Source organism: Bufo bufo, chromosome 6, assembly GCF_905171765.1.
Source record: "Bufo bufo chromosome 6, aBufBuf1.1, whole genome shotgun sequence".
In the NCBI taxonomy this organism is placed as follows: Eukaryota; Metazoa; Chordata; class Amphibia; order Anura; family Bufonidae; genus Bufo; species Bufo bufo.
Genome location: NC_053394.1, coordinates 343496834 through 343517672, shown reverse-complemented (window position 1 = coordinate 343517672; position 20839 = coordinate 343496834). Strand labels below are relative to the sequence as shown.

The following is a 20839-nucleotide window of genomic DNA, read 5'->3' as shown; positions in this document are numbered from 1 at the left end:
TGACGTTGGGTTTCTCACTTCTCTGGGTTGTCGGGGAATTTAATACGCAGCTCCTGGTTCTTATAAGATCTCTTCTCAAATGTCAGGATCATCCTTTTCACTGCTCCTTCATCCAGAGGCTCCACCTAAGCAAAGAAAGCAGATTTCGATCAAAAACACAGAAAAATGCATCAAAAACCTAAAAAAAACATCAGGTGCAATTGCAGTCTAATTTAGGCATACAACAGGTTCATTCTTATACACCTTGCATTAAAGGTACTGTTTTGCTTGTTGGTCATACACCTGTAGATCTTGTTCCTATAAAGGATGAAACTAGTAGATTCCATGACCTCACCATCTATGGCTTCTAGACTGAATATACTTCCCTCCCCCAATCTCAGGTTCTCTGTGGAGTTTAGTGGCAATAGGCTCTTTAGAAAAAGAAAAGCTTAAAGAGGTTGTGCCAAGCTTACAACTTATCCTCTATCCACAGAACAAGGCTTAAGAAGATCTCAGAGTGGCTAACCTGCTTTTTCGGGACCTATGAGGGTCCCAGGGGTTGGAACATCAGCAGGCAGATGCTTAAAGGGGTTATCCAAGACTTACAAAAGGCCTCAAAGTGGCCAACTCACGGGTAGGGTTAAAACTTACCTGGTCCCAGCCACTGGGTTCCGACTCTATTGCTCCCTGGCCATCTCTGCAGCTCCATGATGCTCTGGCATCAAGTATCCACTGCAGCCAATCATTAGCCGCAGCGGTGACATGTCACCCATGCCGCACGTTGCTGGGTCCATTGATGACTGCAGCAGTCACATGGTGCCCATCAATAGGATGTTGATGCCAGAGCATCACGGAGCTGCAGAGAAGGCCAGGAAGCAATGGTGCGGCAGGGACAGGGTAAGTATGAACCCCACTGTGGGCCAGTCACTCATTGAGGTCTTTCAAAGTCTTGGATAACTCCTTTAAGTATCTGCTTGCTGGTGGCTCAACCCCTGGGACCCCCAATGGTCCAGAGAATGGGGATCCCATTTCCCATATGAATGGAGCTTAATGGAGCTTGCATGCTGCGGCTCAATCAATTATTTTTTTGTCAGACCCCAACTGATCAGATCCTTATCCACTAGCCTGTGGGCAGGGAATAAGTTAAAAACTAAGTAGAAAACTCCTTTTTTCATGGTCCTAAAATTGTATTCTAAACTAACATTTATGGCATTTATACAAGCACATGCCATAAATGTGTGACAGGCGGAGAACGAATAGAAAGGTATCTCTGCATATGTGTGGCTCCCTCCATTTAGTTCTATAGAAGTTACAGAAACAGTGAAGTGGTCACCTCACCAGACAGGGCAGAGACCCCTACTTTCATGTAAGTGGTACCTTTAATGGAGTTGTCCCGTCTTCAAACCAAAGCCGCTGAGATTACTAAACTGATGCAGATCTGACCAATAAAATCCACAGCAATCAGCTAATTTATGGGAGAAGAACTTCAGGCTGTCAATGGATGACCACACAAGTTTCTCTAGAGCAGGAGCAGTCCTTTGTAGAGGCTCTCCACCATTCTAATAAAAGGGAGTCTCGAGAACCCCTTGCAGCATTATGGAGTATTTGCAAATCGGACTGTGTAGATGCCATGCACATTATAGCCCTGTGAAGACCCATTTCACAGATAAAGACATAGACAATACTCACATCCTCATCATCAGCACCGGGCACCCCATCAGCTGTGCCCATCGCTTTCCTCTCATCTTCTTGTGGTGCCCGATCCTCATCATGGTGCCAGTTCCGACCTCCCCTCTCTTTTCTTGATGGCTTCACCTCGTCTGGATCCTCCTCTCTCCCTCGTTTAGCACCTTTGTCGGGCTGAAGTAAGAAAGCAAGAAAAAACTATAAATAGGCAGGGGTGGACAAATCCACGGAAGACTTTAGAGGTCACTCAAACCACTTCAAGGGTTGATTATTTTAGTCATTCAGCAACTATAGAGCCCGACAGTGGGAAAGCTGGAAAAACCTCAGTCTGCAAATATATATGGCTCCCAAATGAAGCCTACTATAACAGTGTGAAGACGACGCAAGACTGGCAGCCCCATTCCTCCTGCTCAACATTAAGACAACCTACCTACTGCTCCAGAGCACCCTCACTGCAATGCTAAAATTATGGCGCTGAGCAGCATGTGGTAACGCTAGGGGTTCATAATGTTCACCAACTACTTACCGCTTGTAACAGAAGGGCGAATAAGTAGAGGTGAGTAGCAATGCCCTCAATATGGTGCTTTTTCTATGCAGGCCTGATACTGTCTTGAGTATGAAGAATCCCCGCATCAATGACACAATGCTCACACATGCTCTTCATGCTATGCCCGTCAGCCACAGTACAGTTCACCTCCACTGCGTTGTGGATGGCACAGATTTGGGTCAGTATTGACATGACATAGGACGAAACAGGAGCATGTCAAGCATGGAAGGGCATATTTGAGGGAGTGGACTGAAGGACTCCGAACTCAGCAAACGTGCATACAATGTGCGACACCTAAAACGTCTTTCTCTAATGTAAGGTTCGTTGCTTATACCATGCATGGGCATCTTTAAAATCATCTACACAATACATAGATATAATGGTGGGTTTAAAGGGGCTTTCTGAGACTTTACTACTGATGACCTATCGGTATCTGATCGGGGGGGTCCCAGGTGTAAGCTGTGTGAAGAGGCACTGTCGCTCTCAGTAGCACCACAGCCTTCTCTAGACCATGTGAAGTCACATTCATCAGTCACGTGGCCTAGGCGCACCCAAGCCCCATTGAAGTGAATGGGGATGAGATGCCCAATGTACGGCACTGTGCTTGGTGAGCAGAGAGTAGGCCACGGCGCTACTGTGAGCGCCGGTGCCTTCTCAAACAGCTGATCTGTGGGGGTCCAGGATGTTGGACCCACACCGATCAGATACTGATGACCTATCCAGAGGATAGAGGTCATCAGTAATAAAGTCTCAGAAAAACCCTTTAAAATCCAATGACAGGGTGCCAGCCTGAACATTTCTGTTGCTGCCCAAACCTACTGGGAAGGCAATAGGAGCATACGGGTGCAAGTCGGGATGCCTCGTACGCATGATTTGGTCACCAGGTTAGGCCGAGATCTAACATGTATGTCAGCTTAAGTTATATGACTTATACACCTATTTATATTCATTTGTCCGGGCCGCGTGATATTTGACGCGAACGTCGCACTGCTACGCTCGGCACATAAAGCTCAGTATTGGAGATAAGACCAACATCAAACAGTTCGATAACGTGGCACCGAAAAAGCAGCTTAATATTTAACTCGCCCCGAATAACAAAGCTGCGTGCTAAACACGAGCGATCAAAACCTGCGGTGCGGGGTTACAGAGCAAGACCAAGCTTGTTCTGGATGCAAATGCTAATTTGGCAATTAATAATTCATGGCCCTCGTTAGACATTCACTAATCTTGGCCTGCCAGCTTACCCGGGCGCACGCATGAAGTACTGGGATTTGGTGTGTAAGTGGATCCCTTCTGTCCGCTCATCTCCCTGCTCTGAGGCCAATTTATGGGGTTTAATTAAAATTATTAATTACATAGCACGAAAAGACCAGTTTTATCTTCCAGAGACAGCGGCGAGGACACATTTCAAGACGGTGCAGAACAGATGATATTTCAGCGCTCCGGCTTTCTGGGTCCATACGCCCTGCCTGTGTGCATCCTCCTCTATGCCTCCGAACCTGCACTCCCCTGACAAAGTGTCTGCAATAAACTCGGAAAAGGTTAACGTTTCGACGTGTAATTGCTATAATCGGCTTTCAAGCCCCGGATGAAATCATTCAGTGTTAAATCGTTAGAGGAGACGCGAATCGTAAGGCAGAAAGATGGCAGGAGGGAGAACGGTTCACATGCGGACGTGCCCACCAAGCGCCGCATCGCAGTCGAAAAATAAAAAGCTCTTTTCCTTTTAGCACTCACTTTGCTCATATAAATAATTCAATTTTCTACCCTCGGGTTCACAGGCTGCTTCGCTAACGCATTGCGCAGAAGTGACTTCGTGAAAATAAACATAAGTGCCGGGAGAAAACTCAACTACACGCCAAACCTGAAAACTCCCGTTAACCATTTTCCTTCAAGTCATAGACATAGGGAGTCATTTGTCAAAGGCTGTTTGTTTTTTACGCTTTCCCCGCTCTGCAGGAAGAAAAGCATAATTATTATTTTTTTTAAGTCGCAAGAAGGGGGCATGCAACTTTTTCTACACCAAAAAGTAGCATAGCGAGGTTAGTAAATGAGCCCCATAGTCCCAGGACTGAAAATCCCCTGGATAGGTCATAAATATCAGATCAGTGGGGGTCTGACACCTGGGACCCCTGCCGATCAGCTGTTAGAAGAGGCAGGCGCTTCGTGAGCGTTCTGCCTCTTCCTAGGCCATGTGTCGTCCCCCTTCTCTCAGTGTTTGTAGGAGCCAATACATTCTAATACTGTACGGAGCGCTCGCTCTGTACAGCATTCAAACGAAGTATTATGCGAATCGACTTCGGATGTTTCATCCGAAGTCAATTCGCTCATCCCTAGTGGTGACGTACAGGTACATAGCACAAAACCAGACAGTGAATGGCTGCTGCAGTGCAGTACATGTATACGGCACAAAACCATGAGGATGGTGCCTGGCTGCAGTGGTGACCTACAGGTATATAGCACAAAACCACGAGAATAGTGAGTGGCTGCAGCAGTGGCATACAGGCATGCAGCATGAAACCATGAAGACAGTGACAGGCTGCAGCCAAGAGTGACTGATGCCAGTAGTGCTGTATGTGATCAATTAGCCACTGATTTGCTGCAGTGGTCACGTGCTAGCCACTTAGAAACAAAAACCTGGTGGTGGATTGGGGTGGAATGTCCGAGTTGATTTTACAGGGGATTGAAAAGGTGCCCCGCTGAGGCCAGTGATTGGCGGCAGCGGTCACACATCAATGTGACATCACCGTTGCAGCCAGGTAAAACAGGCACCAGGGAGGAGAACCTGAGAAGTGCTGCGGGATCTGCCAGGTAAGTAATGATCACCACTTCAATGCAGGCAGAGACTGTGTGCTGTCAGCTTTCCTCCTGAAACCAGACAACCCCTTTATTAAGTTGGGCAATCCCTTTAAAGAGACTGTCTCAGGAAAGACATTGGTGCCACATCACTGGGAGCTGACTGCAGGCCACCAGTCAATCGTCAGGGCAGATTTCTTCACATCTTATACATAAGATCTGACATGCTGGGCAGTTCTCCTAAGGGCTCTTGCACACAAACGTATTTTCTTTCCATGTCCATTCAGTTTTTTTTTGCGGACCGTATGCGGAACCATTCACTTCAATGGGACCGCAAAAAACTAAAAAAAAAACAAAAAACTGTTCTACAATATACGGAATGCGCACGGACGTCATCCGTATTTTTTGAGGACCGCTCAATACATACGGTCGTGTGCAAGAGGCCCAATTCTGGAATCCTCCGGCAGCCAGGAATCTGTGATTTACCTGACATGGCGGGGGTAAATTTCAATAGTGTCATGCCCCTTCTGCCGTCATATACTGCTATTAGGGATGAGCAAATTTCATATTTTGAAGTTCGTGTGCGGGTTCGTGTTGTGGTATTTACTGAATTGCGTTATGGATTCCGTTACTATGGACCATAACGTAATTCCATTATTCATTCCGTCATAATAGAAGTCTATGTGCTGCATAACGGATCCGTCCGGTTTACATTATGCTGGAGTCCTCTCCTGCATAACGGAAACGGGACAGATCCGTTTTGCAGCCCATAGACTTCTAATATGATGGAATGAATAACAGAATGCCTCTTAAAGGGAGTCTGTCAGCACATTTACCCCTTTCTAACAGTTCCCATAGCGCTGTAGCCGCAACACAGATGATTAAAACGGTACCTTTATATGCTTTTGTGGACTTGTAAAACTGCCAAAAACTAACTTTGATGCATATGTAAATGAGGGTTCGCAAGTGCCCAGGGGCGGAGTCCACAGTGTTGGTGCCCAGGCAGCTCTGGGCTTCGCAGTAGCTTATGCGCATGCGCAGGCTAACGGTGCGAAAACTGCAGAAAGGAGGCGGTCCATCAGCGCAGGAGAAGAGGAGGAAAGCCGAGCAAGCAGCTGTCACTGTAGACACAAAGAGCCAAGAGAGGTAAATTTATCTGTTTGATCCGTTAGCCGGCGCATGTGCATAAGCTACTGCGATGCCGAGCCAGCAAGGGGCATCACAGTGCGCATGCCCCGGCCAAGGAAGTTGCTGAGGGGGGAGAGAAAACAGATGGGCGGGCAGAGGAAGAGGGTGGGCGGGGATAAGAGCCGAAGAGGCAGAGCTGCCTGGGCACCAACGCGGTGGATGCCGCCCCTGGGCACTTGCGAGCCCTCATTTACATATGCATCAAAGTTCGTTTTTGGCAGTTTTACAAGTCCACAAAAGCATATAAAGGTACCGTTTTAATCATCTGTGTTGGGGCTACTGTTAAAAAGGGGTAAATGTGCTGACAGACTCCCTTTAAGGCATTCCATCATGGAATTACATTATGGTCCATGGTAACGGAATCCATAACGCAATTCACCTTTTACCAGTAAGCGAAGCTTGAACTAATTTCATAACCTGAAATTCACTCATCTCTAGTTGTCATGATACCAACATTTTTATTCGATTTCGGTACTATAAAAAGTATTGCGATACTTGACACCACGCAAAAAAATAAAAAATACACACAAAGCCGCGTGCATTCAGCAGTTTATGGAACTTCCGGCTATTTTTTGGGGGGGACAAGGTGATTAAAAAAGGAAAATCTCGCGGTTTCGATTTTTTTTCTGTTACGGCGTTCACCGCATAGGAAATATTTTAATAGTTCACACTTTTTCGGGTGTGCTGATATGTAATATATTTAAATATTGTTATAGATTATATTGTTATATAATATTGTAATATTTTTATTGTTTATATATATATATTTATAAAATTGTGAAAGGGGGCGATTTAAACTTTTAGCATTATGGTGATTTGTTTTGTTTTTACTTTTTATTTAATAACTATATACCCCTTAAGGGGCTGGAATCTTTTAATCCCTTGTCCTATTTACCCTAATAGAGATCTATCAGGGTGAATAGGATCTTACACTCTCCCTGATGCCCTGGGCTTTGTGCATACAGCAGCAGGGAGCTTACCATGGCAGCCAGGGCTTCAGTAGCACCCCGGCTGCCATGGTAACCGATTGGAGCCCCGCGATTACACTGCACTGCACCACCAATGAGGAGGAGGGGAGCCACTGCCACCAATGACCAGGGCTTTTTTTCTGGCGGAACGGCGTTCCGCCACCTTTTGACATCGCAGCCTGCCATGCTCCAGCATCGCAGGCTGCGATGTATCAGCGGGGAGGGACTGGGAGGAGGAGCTGGGGGCCGGTGCGTTCACTGTGCTGTTATCGTAATGCAGGCCGGCCGGGCAGACGAGCGGCAGCGTCACTGACTGACGTCACGTGCCTGCGCCGCCTGCTTCATTCATAAAGTAGGCCGGGCAGGCACGTGACGTCAGTCAGTGACGCTGCCGCTCGTCTGCCCGGCCGGCCTGCATTACGATAACAGCCCTGTGAGTAGGATGGATATATTAAATGTTCGACTACAGAGGGGGCCTCATGAATAGAATCATTATTAATTTTACACATTCTATAACTGTACTGGAGCAGCAATGGGGGGGGGTCTGTGGATGGCAGTGTTATGGGGGGGGGGGGTCTGTGGATGGCACTGTTATGGGGTGGGGGGTCTGTGGATGGCACTGTTATGGGGTGGGGGGGTCTGTGGATGGCACTGTTATGGGGTGGGGGGGTCTGTGGATGGCACTGTTATGGGGGGGTCTGTGGATGGCACTGTTATGGGGGGGGTCTGTGGATGGCACTGTTATGGGGGGGTCTGTGGATGGCACTGTTATGGGGTGGGGGGTCTGTGGATTGCACTGTTATAGGATGGGGGGTCTGTGGATGGCACTGTTATGGGGTGGGGGGGGTCTGTGGATGGCACTGTTATGGGATGGGGGGTCTGTGGATGGCACTGTTATGGGATGGGGGGTCTGTGGATGGCACTGTTATGGGATGGGGGGTCTGTGGATGGCACTGTTATGGGGTGGGGGGGGGGGGTCTGTGGATGGCACTGTTATGGGGTGGGGGGGGGTCTGTGGATGGCACTGTTATGGGGTGGGGGGGTCTGTGGATGGCACTGTTATAGGATGGGGGATCTGCGGATGCCATCCCCAGATCCCCCATTAACAGTGCCATCCCCAGATCCCCCATTAACAGTGCCATCCCCATCTTGGGGGTTTCTTTGCTGGGCCTGACTTTTATAGTCCCCCCAAATTTTACTTGCATCCCTGTTCTCTAAAGGGGCGGTTTTAGGGGGCGGTCCTAGGGGTGGGGGGCTGAGTTCCACCACCTTTTCTCTGAGAAAAAAAGCCCTGCCAATGACTATAACAATTATAACAATGAGAGAATGAGGGGGGGGGGGGGGCCGGTGGCCACTGCGCCACCAAATAATTTGAATACTGGGGTAGGGGGGGAAAGAGGGCGCGCTGTGCCATCAATGAATGTAATTAACCCATTAATTCAAATGTAGGCAGCGGGTTCTGGCGGCATCACAGACCCGGCCTCAATAACAGGGCATGCGATCCACGGCAATTAACCCCTCAGGTGCCGGTGAACGCCGTAACAGGAAAGAAAAGATCTGTGATACCACCGCCGACACCTGCTGCATACACTTGAATTAATCTGTTAATTACATTCATTGGTGGCGCAGTGGAAACAGTCTCTCCCCATTGGTGGCAGCGGCACAGTGGGGAGGGAAGGAGAGTCTCTCCTTCTTCACTGTGCTGCTGAGGAGAACATGCGCGCACTGAGAGCGGCGCGTGCCATGTTCTCTAACAGATACTAGGCTGCGCAGCCTAGTATCGTTAAATAGTAAGACCCGGTATCGTATCGATCCAGGTCTAAAAGTATTGATTGGGTATTCTCAGTATAACTACAGCTGTTCTGTGGAGGCCTCAGAGGCTTATTAGAGAACATAAGTGATCAAACAGCATCATAAAAACCAAGGAACACACCAGACAGGTCAGGGATAAAGTTGTGGAGAAGTGTAAAGCAGGGTTAGGTTTTAAAAAAATATATCCCAAGCTTTAAACATCTCACGGAGCGCTGTTCAATCCATCATCCGAAAATGGAAGCAGTATGGCAGAATTGCAAACCTACCAAGCAGGGTGGATTTGATTTAAATCAAAATGATTTAAATCACGATTTATAATCACTAGTCAGTAAGGCTTGATTTAAATCATAGTTTTCTACATAAAGACTAATTCTTGCTGGTATAACTTATAATATGCAAGTAGATGAAAATTTAAACAACTTTTCATATTAGTTTGATTAGGTTGATTCTGCATTCATAGGTTTGTAGAAGTTAGGATTAAGGTATTTTTCTCAACTCTGTTCATGTTATAACATTTTTGCTGTGAAGAAGAGGCATGTGATCTCTGCTGAGTCAAATTCAGTTTTGAGAACTGCAAAAGTAAACCAAGCATCTGTGATAATATCTTGTAGGCAGAGAAACTGCCCAATAATCTTACAAAAACCTCTGGAAGAGCATGACATTGTGAATGGATTAATGGAATTTATTTACCCAAAAAATTACACATATAGAAACATAGATTGTGTCGGCAGATGAGAACCATTCGGCCCATCTAGTCTGCCTAATATACTGAATACTATGGCCCTATCTTATATGAAGGATGGCCTTATGCCTATCCCATGCATGCTTAAACTCCTTCACTGTATTTGCAGCTACCACTTCTGCAGGAAGGCTATTCCATGCATCCACTACTCTCTCAGTAAAGTAATACTTCCTGATATTACTTTTAAACCTTTGCCCCTCTAATTTAAAACTATGTCCTCTTGTAGCAGTTTTTCTTCTTTGAAATATTCTCTCCTCTTTTACCTTGTTGATTCCCTTTATGTATTTAAAAGTCCTCTGTCTCGTCTTTCTTCCAAGCTATACATGTTAAGGTCCTTTAATCTTTCCTGGTAAGTTTTATCCTGCAATCCATGTACTACAGTCATGTGAAAAAATTAGGACACCCTTTGAAAGCATGTGGTTTTTTGTAACATTTTTAATAAAAGGTTATTTCATCTCCGTTTCAACAATACAGAGAGATTAAAGTAATCCGACTAAACAAAGAAAACTGAAGAAAAGTCTTTTCAAGATCTTCTGTAAATGTCATTCTACAAAAATGCCTATTCTAACTGAGGAAAAAGATAGGACACCCTTGCCCCTAATAGCGAGTGTTACCTCCTTTGGCTGAAATAACTGCAGTGAGACGGTTCTTGTAGCCATCTACCAGTCTTCGACATCGGTCTGAGGAAATTTTACCCCACTCCTCAATGCAGAACTTTTTCAGCTGTGAGATGTTTGAGGGGTTTCTTGCACGTACAGCCCTTTTCAAGTCACCCCACAGCATCTCAATGGGATTCAAATCTGGACTTTGACTTGGCCATTCCAGGACTCTCCATTTCTTCTTTTTCAGCCAATCTTTGGTTGATTTACTAGTATGTTTTGGGTCATTGTCATGTTGCATGGTCCAGTTCCGCTTCAGCTTTAATTTTCTAACTGATGGTCTCACATGTTCTTCAAGCACCTTCTGATACACAGTAGAATTCATCGTGGATTCTATGATGGTGAGCTGACCAGGTCCTGCTGCAGCAAAGCAGCCCCAAACCATGACACTTCCACCTCCATGCTTCACAGTTGGTATGAGGTTCTTTTCTTGGAATGCTGTGTTTGGTTTACGCCAAACATGTCCTCTGCTGTTGTGTCCAAATAATTCAATTTTGGACTCATCTGTCCAAAGAACATTATTCCAGAAGTCCTGGTCTTTGTCAACTTTATCTCTGGCAAATGTCAGTCTGGCCTCGATGTTTCTCTTGGAAAGCAAAGGTTTCCTCCTTGCATACCTCCCATGCAAGTTAAACTTGTACAGTCTCTTTCTGATTGTAGAGGCATGTACTTCTACATCAACAGTAGCCAGAGCCTGCTGTAGTTCTCGAGATGACACTTTAGGGTTTTTGGAGACCTCTTTTAGCATCTTGCGGTCTGCTCTTGGGGTGAACTTGCTGGGGCGACCAGTCCTGGGCATGTTGGCAGTTGTTTTGAAAGCCCTCCACTTGTAGACTATCTTCCGGACAGTGGAATGGCTGATTTCAAAATCTTTTGAGATCTTTTTAAATCCCTTCCCAGACTCATAGGCTGCTACAATCTTTTTTCTGAAGTCCTCTGACAGCTCTTTTGCTCTCACCATGGTGCTCACTCTCACTTCAACAGTCAGGAGCACACCAAACTAAATGTCTGAGGTTTAAATAGGGCAAGCCTCATTCAACATGCAGAGTAACGATCTACTAATTATGTGCACCTGGTGTGATATACCTGTGTGAGATCTGAGCCAATTTAAGAGGGAATACATGTGAGGGTGTCCTATCTTTTTCCTCAGTTAGAATAGGCATTTTTGTAGAATGACATTTACAGAAGATCTTGAAAAGACTTTTCTTCAGTTTTCTTTGTTTAGTTGGATTACTTTAATCTCTCTGTATTGTTGAAACGGAGATGAAATAACCTTTTATTAAAAATGTTACAAAAAACCACATGCTTTCAAAGGGTGTCCTAATTTTTTCACATGACTGTAGTTTAGTAGCTCTTCTCTGAACTCTCTCCAAAGTATCAATATCCTTCTGGAGATATGGTCTCCAGTACTGAGCACAATACTCCAAATGAGGTCTCACTAGTGCTCTGTAGAGCGGCATGAGCACCTCCCTCTTTCTACTGGTAATTCCTCTCCCTATACACCCAAGCATTCTGCTGGCATTTCGTGCTGCTCTATTACATTGTCTTCCCACCTTTAAGTCTTCTGAAATAATGACCCCTAAATCCCTTTCCTCAGATACTGGGGTTAGGACTGTATCACTGATTTTATATTCTGCTCTTGGGTTTTTACGCCCCAGGTGCATTATCTTGCACTTATCAACATTACATTTTAGGGTACTTTCACACTTGCGGCAGGACGGATCCGACATGCTGTTCACCATGTCGGATCCGTCCTGCAGCTGTTTCGCCGTGCCCCCGGGCCGCCGCTCCGTCCCCATTGACTATAATGGGGACGGGGGCGGAGCTCCGGCGCAGCACGGCGGTGCACGGCTTAAGGCCGCCGGACTAAAATTACTGCATGTCAGGTTTTTTAGTCCGGCGGCTTTCTCCGTGCACCGCCGTGCTGCGCCGGAGCTCTACCCCCCGTCCCCATTATAGTCAATGGGGACGGAGCGGCGGCCCGGGGGCACGGCGAAACAGCCGCAGGACGGATCCGACATGGTGAACAGCATGTCGGATCCGTCCTGCCGCAAGTGTGAAACTAGCCTTAGTTGCCAGATTTTTGACCATTCCTCTAGTTTTCCTAAATCCTTTTCCATTTGGTGTATCCCGCCAGGAACATCAACCCTGTTACAAATCTTTGTGTCATCAGCAAAAAGACAAACCTTACCATCGAGGCCTTCTGCAATATATATTAAACAATATGGGTCCCAGAACAGATCCCTGAGGTACGCCACTGGTAACAAGACCATGGTCTGAATATACTCCATTGACTACAACCCTCTGTTGTCTGTCCCTCAGCCACTGCCTAATCCATTCAACAATATGGGAGTCCACGTACAGCCTTATTCTACATAATTGAAAAACGAATCTTTATTTCATGATGGAATAACCTTTGGATGGTAATATATTTTCCTCAAAAAGCATTTTATATAAAAAAAAAAAAAAAAAAATCAGATTTAAATCAAAAAAAATCAGATTTAAAATTTAAAAAAATCAGATTTTAAAAAAAAAAAATCATTGATTTTTATCCACCCTGCTACCAAGACATGACCGTCCACCTAAACTGATAGCCCAGGAAAGGAGAGCACTAATTAGAGAAGCTGGCTGCCCATGGACACTCTGGAGGAGCAGTAGAGATCCACAGCTCATGTGGGAGAATCTGTCCACGGGACAAGTATTAGTCGTGTCCTCCACAAATCTGGCCTTTATGGAAGAGTGGCAAGAAGAAAGTCATATTTGAAAGCACGCCATAAGAAGTCCCAGTTGCAGTTTGCCACAAACCATGTAGGGGACACAACAAACATGTAGAAGAAGGTACTCTGGTCAGATGAGACAAAAAAAGCTCAACTTTTTGGCCTAAATGCAAAACGCTATTGGGGTAATTTATCAAACTGGTGCAAAGTAGAACTGGCTTAGTTGCCTATAGCAACCAGATTCCACCTTTCATTTTCCAAAGGAGCTGTCTAAAATGAAAGGTGGAATCTGATTGGTTTCTATGAGCATCCAAAGTCGCTTTGTTCAAAACTTCGCATTAATAATACTGTACAGGAATTCGTCTCCGTACAGTATTATAATGTATGGGCTCCCATGAGCCGAAGGTATTCACAAAGTCGCGCGTGACTTCATTGTAAAACTTCGGTAATTGATTTTTAAAAAGTGGAAACCGAACTCAGCTTCGGTTCCGAGGTACTAGTTGAGTTCATTTTCAAGTTTTAAAGTGGTTTTCCACTTTAAAAATCAATTACCGAAGTTTTACAACAAAGTCACGCGCAACTTTGTGAATACCTTCGGCTCATGGGAGCCCATACATTCTAATACTGTACAGAGACGGATCTCCGTACAGTATTATTCCGAAGTGTTGAACGAGGCGGCTTTGGATTAAGCATCTGAAGCTCGTTTCAATCAACAGTAGTGGACCCCATGTAATACGCAATTTATAGCACAGCCGAACCCATAGACAGTGTTGGATTACAGGAGAGTCTGCCATTAGAAAAACAGAACATGCCCTTTAAATTTTCCTCTGTGTAACATTGGATAATATGGGGGAGTTTACCAGGAATCTGCATGTTATGTACTGTGATATGAATGCACATAAGAAATGCATTGCTGCTGCACACTACATATATAATGGGACCAATCCAGCAAAACAAAAGCTGCATGTACCACTGTGCACACCTGCCGGTAACACAATGCACAGTCACATAGGCGCAGGAGTTCATGCCTCCCGTAGAAAGGCTCACACTGCAGCAGCATGTCCTCAGTTCTGCATGAAAAACCCTACCTGATACCGCAACAGCTCCCCAACATCCATGTCCGCACGCAGTCGTAAAGAGTAACGTAGAAACCTGCTGTGCCACACCGCCGTAAAGCTGGAAGCGTCCGAAAGAACGCAAAATGTCGTGAGACTTGTGCCTCCCTGCCGTAAAGCTACCTGAACGTCATGGAGAGCAGTGTGCGCTTGCGCAGTACAGACTGCAGTGACGTAGTGTTCGCTGTAGCAGGCAGTTGTAGTGGGTGCTGAGAGCTCACTGTAGTGTAGTCCACCAGCCTGAATATCCCAGAAGTATATTTTAAACATAGAGGTGTATCTCTGTGGAGTGCTGAGCATTCATTGATATCTGAACTATGAACTTAAAGGGGTTGTCCATTATTTCATATTGATGACCCACGGGCGTCTAGCCATAGACTCTATAGGGAAGTTTCCTGGTGGGTAGATGCCAAGGGGACCGCCCGAGCTCTCCTCATGGTCCCCAGCAATATACTTAATGATCTGATGCTCTCAGCATTAAAGGGGTATTCCCATCACAGAAAATGGGGGCATATCGCTAGGATATGCCCCCATTGTCTGATAGGTGCAGGTCCCACCTCTGAGACCCGCACCTACAACGAGAACGGAGCGGGGAGAGCTGTGGCTGGAGGACCCTGGATTTCCCGGGGTCCGTCCACCATCAAGCGCTGGTCCCATAGAAGGAATGGAAGCGCCCCTGCTCCTGTTCATTTCTGTGGAGAAGACGGAAATAGCCGAGCCAGCGCCTCAACTGTCTTCGGCAGCCCCGTAGAAATGAATGGAGGGCGGCTGCGCATGCGCAGTGCGCCCTACGTTCATTTCCCCGCTCCGTTCTTATTGTAGGTGCGGGTCCCAGAGGTGGGACCCCCACCTATCAGACAATGGGGGCATATCCTAGCGATCTGCCCCCATTGTCTGTGATGGGAATACCCCTTTAAAGAGGTTATCCAACCCCTATAATGACCCTGGGCATCGTGGGTTATGCTAGGGAGGCTTCTCCCCGTCGCTGCCTGCTATTGGCTGCTCCCCCTATCGCCGGATATTTTGATCTGCGCAACGGGAGATGCAGCAGCAGCTGTGCAGGAATCCGGAGCGATGAGGGAGCTGGGGAGGGGGGTAAGTATAATGTATACAAGGGGCCTGGGCATTGGAGGTGGGGGGTCATTATAGGGGGTTGGATAACCCCTTTAATTAATGAGAGAAGCATCAGGTACTCGTGCACCTGACCAGCGGCCGCAGGTGCCTTCCTGCATTCAACTCTATCACCATCCTCAGTATCGTGATAGGGCAGTTTTGTGCTGCACTGTGGTATTTGGTTCTGCAGGGGCGGTATTTTGTGCTGCGCTATGGTATTGCTGGCTCTACCTACTTCTGTTGTCCCTGCCTACTTAAAGGGAGTCTGTCACCTCCATAAGGCCATATACAGTGCTTACATGGCTCTGTAGCACACCTATACAGGATTGGAACGGTACCTTGGTTATTTTCTTTACACTTGCAGAAGCTGGAAAAACCACGTTTAATTCATATGCGAATGAGCACTCGCAAGTGCCCAGGGGCGGCGTTCAGTGTGTAGGTGCCCAGGCTGCCCTGCCTTCTTTCATGGTTTCTTCTCCCCAGCCTCTGTCTTTGCCCGCCCTCCTATTCCCTTACGTCGTCCCTCGGTCCGGCAGAGATTCTGCGCCTGTGCACTTCCTGGCCGGGGCATGCGCACTGTGGGCACGGCATCGATTCAACTAGTGTGCATGCGCCGGAGAATGGACACCATTCGGGAACGGACCTAGGGATGACACAAGGGAATAGGAGGGCGGGCAAAGGCTGGGGAGGAGTAACCATGAAAGAAGGCAGAGCATCCTGGGCACCTACACACTGAACGCCGCCCCCGGGCACTTGAGAGTGCTCATTTGCATATGAATTAAACACGTTTTTTTCCAGCTTCTGCAAGTGTAAAGAAAATAACGAAGGTACCGGTACAATCATATACAAACTACATGACAAAATAACATGGTCTCAAAAAGCAGGAAATGCTCAACCCTGTATGCTCCCCCAGGTATAGATGCATAACTGCACACGGGGTTGAGCATTTCCTGATTTTTGAGACCACGTTATTTTGTCATGTAGTTTGTATATGTATGTAGTTCGTACATAGACTTCTGGGAACGCGCAACAATGGGCGTTCGCTTTACTTCCAGAGCCACGTATGTGACGCCCGGAGAATCGCGCATACAGAGCGCTCAGGTCAGTACGCTCAGGTCTGAACCCAGCGTCAGCCTTGGGTGGTACTCACAGCCTCCTCCCATTGTATGTGTGCTTTCACACTAGAGGTAACGAGGAGCTGTTTGCTGTAATTTGCCCACTGACCCCTGGTACTGCCCATATGGCACAGGTAGGTTAGCGTTAGGTCCCGTGCCACCTGAGATACCTTGACGTGGTGCGCTGTCTCCGGTATGTCCTTTATATAAGGATATATTGGCTAAAGTCTCATGTTTAGGGAGCATTCACACGACCGTGTTGGTTTTGCGGTCCGCAAATAACGGATCCGTGTGTTCCGTATGTCTTCAGTTATCGTTCCGTAAGTCCGTATAATACGGACGTGGTGCTTCCGTGTGTCATCCGTTTTTCACGGTCCGCAAAAAACTGAAATGGGGTTTCCTAGAATGTTCTCAGTCCAGGGGTCTGCAAAAAACGGATGACATACGGATGCATTTCTGTGTGCTATCCGTTTTTTACGGACCCAATGACATTCTATGGGGCCACGGACCGCAATTTGCGGCCAAGTATAGGACATGTTCTAAAATAAAAGCAACGGACACACGGAACGGATGGCACACGGATGACAATGAAAGGCATTCCGCAATTTTTGCGGACCCATAGAAATGAATGGGTCCGTGCATTGTCCGCAAAAATTGCGGAACGGACGCGGAAGAAAAACACTGTCATGTGAATGCTCCCTAAACGTGGTGCATCCACCACAGTAGTGCACCTATTCGTGTAAAAGTTTATACCATTACATTCATGTATAGGTTTGCAATAGGACAATGTAAGTGCTGTATATGTTCATATTGTGGTGACAGACACCCTTTAATGGCTTGTGTTATCCCACCTTCTGTCAATTTGGACTCGCCTACAATATGGGGCCACTTCTATGTTTCTTCCCCTGGATGGACCACAGGCTATCAGATTAGAGGACCCCCACTGATCAGCTGTTCAAGGTAGCTCTGGCGCCAGAAGTAGGTGCCATAACTACACATCTCTGTCTACTGTGAATTGGACAGAGCAAGTTACTGCAGTACCAGATCCACCCATTACAGAATGGATGGCGCTGTGTAGTTCAAGCATCCCGAACCGCTGAACAGCAGGGTGCCAGATAGGATTTCCAAAAAGAAAAAAAAGCGCTAAGTGTACATGGATAAGAATGGGGTGTGGTTTTAGGGCCGTGGCTTAACACAGGGTGTTATTTGAGTTTTGTGCCCTTTTTTAAAGTAAAACAAATGTTTTGCAGTAATTTTTAATATAAACTGCAGCCAGAAATGATGCACCGGCCTTGTGTGAACAGGTGCATGGTTGTCCAATTTGCCAGGACTGTCCCTGATTTTCAGAAAGAGTCCCGACAAATCCATGCTGTTTTGGGCTGGGTTAGTGTAAACTCGGCAGGGTTAGTGTAAACCTCACCTATAAGTGGGCATTCCCAGGGCCGGGCTTAAATGCCCCAATTATACCAACTAAAATGTAGGTAAGTAGGTAGACGTAATGAATGAGCTTTTATGGAGAATCACATAACCAGAAAGCCAGGAGAAACCATCCCCTTTACTATTTCAGGGCTGCCCCCTGAACTGTGTGGCCCTATGCAGAAGCCCAGTTTGACCCGGTTTGTCATACTGGTTTGGTTTGTGAAAATAATTGAAAACAATCGTTTATGACAACATTCAGTGAAAGAAGATGTCTGTCCTGATGGACTCCTTCTACATCTGTCAGAAATCTATTAGATATTCATCTTTAGTGATAGTTGCTATTACTGCGTGTAACGGGTATCACTTGAGAACCACTCCGCATGTTTTATGCTAAATATCCAGTATGTCCATAAGGACGGTGATGTCTGTGTGTTTGATACAACTGATTTGACGCCATGATACGGACTCTGGTAAATGTATCCGTCGTGGCATCAATAAAACAGTCTAATTCTGCACAAGATGGCAAACGCTCCTCTCCTCTCTCCTTTTCTGGAAAAAAAAGACCCTCATAAGTATGCTGTGACTGATTAGGCTTGATCCACATCTGTATTGGAGGTTCCGTCAGAAGCTTCCATTGCAGACTCCATCAAAAATAGCGCAGGGCTTTTTTTGTCCGGTAAAGTGCCTGGAAATCAGATCCCATTGTAGTCCATGTTGTCCATCAGGTGGGGTTGGTTTCCATTATTTGATGTAAACACCGCCTCCATTATATTTGTTTCTTGCTTCTGTAATGGAGCAGAACATTAAAAATAAACATGCCAATGTGAAGCCAACCTTACCTTTCCCTGTTACACAGGTACAGGCAGATCTATGCATCTCCTCTTGTCTCTGGAGCCTGTCAGCATGACCCCTACTGGCTCCGCTCTCCTTCTTCACACCGTCTGAGATCACAACTAGCCGAGGCAGGGGATTGCATCAAACCGGAATATCTCAGGCTGTATTACCTGCAGATCTCACTTCCAAAAGGATTTTAGCATTAAGGTTAGCATGAAAGCTTAGATTTCTAGCTTTAAAACAAGACATGACTTATATCTCTAGCTGCTATACAGCCTGAGATATAGCTGGTAGCAAGGAGGTATCTCATACCTTCTTGGCTACTGAAAATTACCAGCATTTTAATGTGCCAGCAAAAATAAAATACTGGCACTAGTCTCATGCCAATATTATCAGCTAAGCTAATAATTTACTGGCTAGGTGGCAACCCTAGTGGGGCCCCGGGACCTCCACTGATCAGCAGTTTTTGGCAGCCTTTGGTGCCATATACAATACAGTGGATGGAGCCAGAAGCAAAAGACTTTGTGCACTGTGTAGTGGCCTCACCAGCCTATTGCATCTTATGACTGGGTTGGTGTGGGCACTTTGAAGTGTTTCATACATGCTTTGAGTGCAAGGGGGCGCCCACCCCTAGTGTAGGAAGCGGCAGCTGAGGGGGATCGGGATCCGGGAAAAGACAGTGGTTCATACCTGCATAGTGTGACCCTGACAAGAAAGCACTGATCCATGTGTCCCACCATATCATGTTAGCTTAAGTTGTCAGAGACTATAACCATTGTGTTGTGTGCCCCCAGGGGGAGATTTATAACCAAATTGTTATGTGCCGTGAGTGAGCGTCTGAAACCATTAAGCTGTTTATCCTCATAGAGAGACTGTTCAGTGGCCACTGGTAACCATCAAGCTTTGTACCCAATTGTGACTATAACCACTAAGCACTGTCCCTCCTGCTGGAGTAAAGTCAAGTTGCAAGTTCAGCTAAAGTGTCCATCTCATTGCTGAGCCATCCTCAAGTGGGGCCCCAGAATAAGGTCAAATGTCACACATACAACTGACCCTATTACAAGCTCAGCTCCCATTCAATTGCCCATGGGGATAGTCAGAAAAATATTTTTATCTGGAAGCATATTATCTGTTTGTGTCACGTGCCGGGGGCCCAAGGCAGACCTCCGGGACGTCTTGCAAACAGGACACAGGCAAGATTCAGACCAGGGACCAACAGAGTACTTTATTACACATGACAGTACAGCATGTTAAGCAATAGTTGTAGAACTACCACAGAACCAAGTGCACCGGCAGACCAGAGGCAAAATCTAGAGAGCGGAGGGGCAGTGAGCCCCGTTCTTCACAGAGCCCCTGGTGGTGGGGATGAACTGGGCCAAGGTATCACCGGTAGCACCTCCAGGAAGGTCCCGGTACATTTGGCCCCTACCTGCAAAGAACCATGCAGGTGGAAGCACCAGTGGAACAGACAACAGATCTAGAACCCAAGCAAACACAGAACATGGATCAGACAAGACCAGCACAGAAGCAGATGCCTTGACCCCATGCAGAATGTAACCATGGCGGTCTCAGGCAGAGCTGCACACAGACTAGAGATCCTCCTGGAGAACCCAGGGGCCCTCTCACGAAGGCAGGACAAACACAGGAACAGAAGCAGTAAGGCACTGCAGGACAGACAAGGAACAGACTAGATCAGAAGCAGTAGGCACTGCCAGGCTGGACAAAGGACAGGATCAGAAGCAGTTTAGCACTGCCAGGCTGGACATAGGATAGGATCAGAAGCAGTTAGAGCACTGCTAGGCTGTACATGGAACAGAGTGGATCCAGACAGAGAACAGGTACAGAAGAACAGGAAAGGCATGGACAAGGATAACAACATAATCACAGGACAGGTACAGAAGAACAGACAAAGCAACAACAACACATAATTAGGCGACACCACAAACAAGGGCAGATGGCAAAAGCCCCTGGTCAGCAGCAAGGGGCTACACCCAGCAGGGAACAAGACAGACTGACCCCCTCAGTGAGCAGCAAGGTGCAACACCAAGCAAGGCAGAAGATAGACTGACCCCAAGCCCCATAGCTCACAGATGGATATAGCTGCGATAACGAGGGCACCTGATAAGCCACACCCAGGAATAGATCAGGG

General features: G+C 46.7%; 1 protein-coding gene across 1 annotated transcript in view; it reads right to left on the bottom strand.

Annotated features, from left to right (window-relative positions):
• CTNNBL1 (catenin beta like 1) overlaps positions 1 to 14300 on the bottom strand; it is a 32280-nt gene extending 17980 nt beyond the window's left edge. Inside the window, exons 1-3 of the mRNA XM_040437051.1 lie at positions 14183 to 14300; positions 1669 to 1839; positions 19 to 125 (exon numbers count right to left, since the gene is read on the bottom strand). Coding sequence (XP_040292985.1) covers positions 19 to 125; positions 1669 to 1839; positions 14183 to 14212 — 308 coding nt within the window. The 5' untranslated portion in view covers positions 14213 to 14300. The remainder of the gene's footprint in view (positions 1 to 18; positions 126 to 1668; positions 1840 to 14182) is intronic.
• Between the last annotated feature and the right edge of the window lie 6539 nt (positions 14301 to 20839).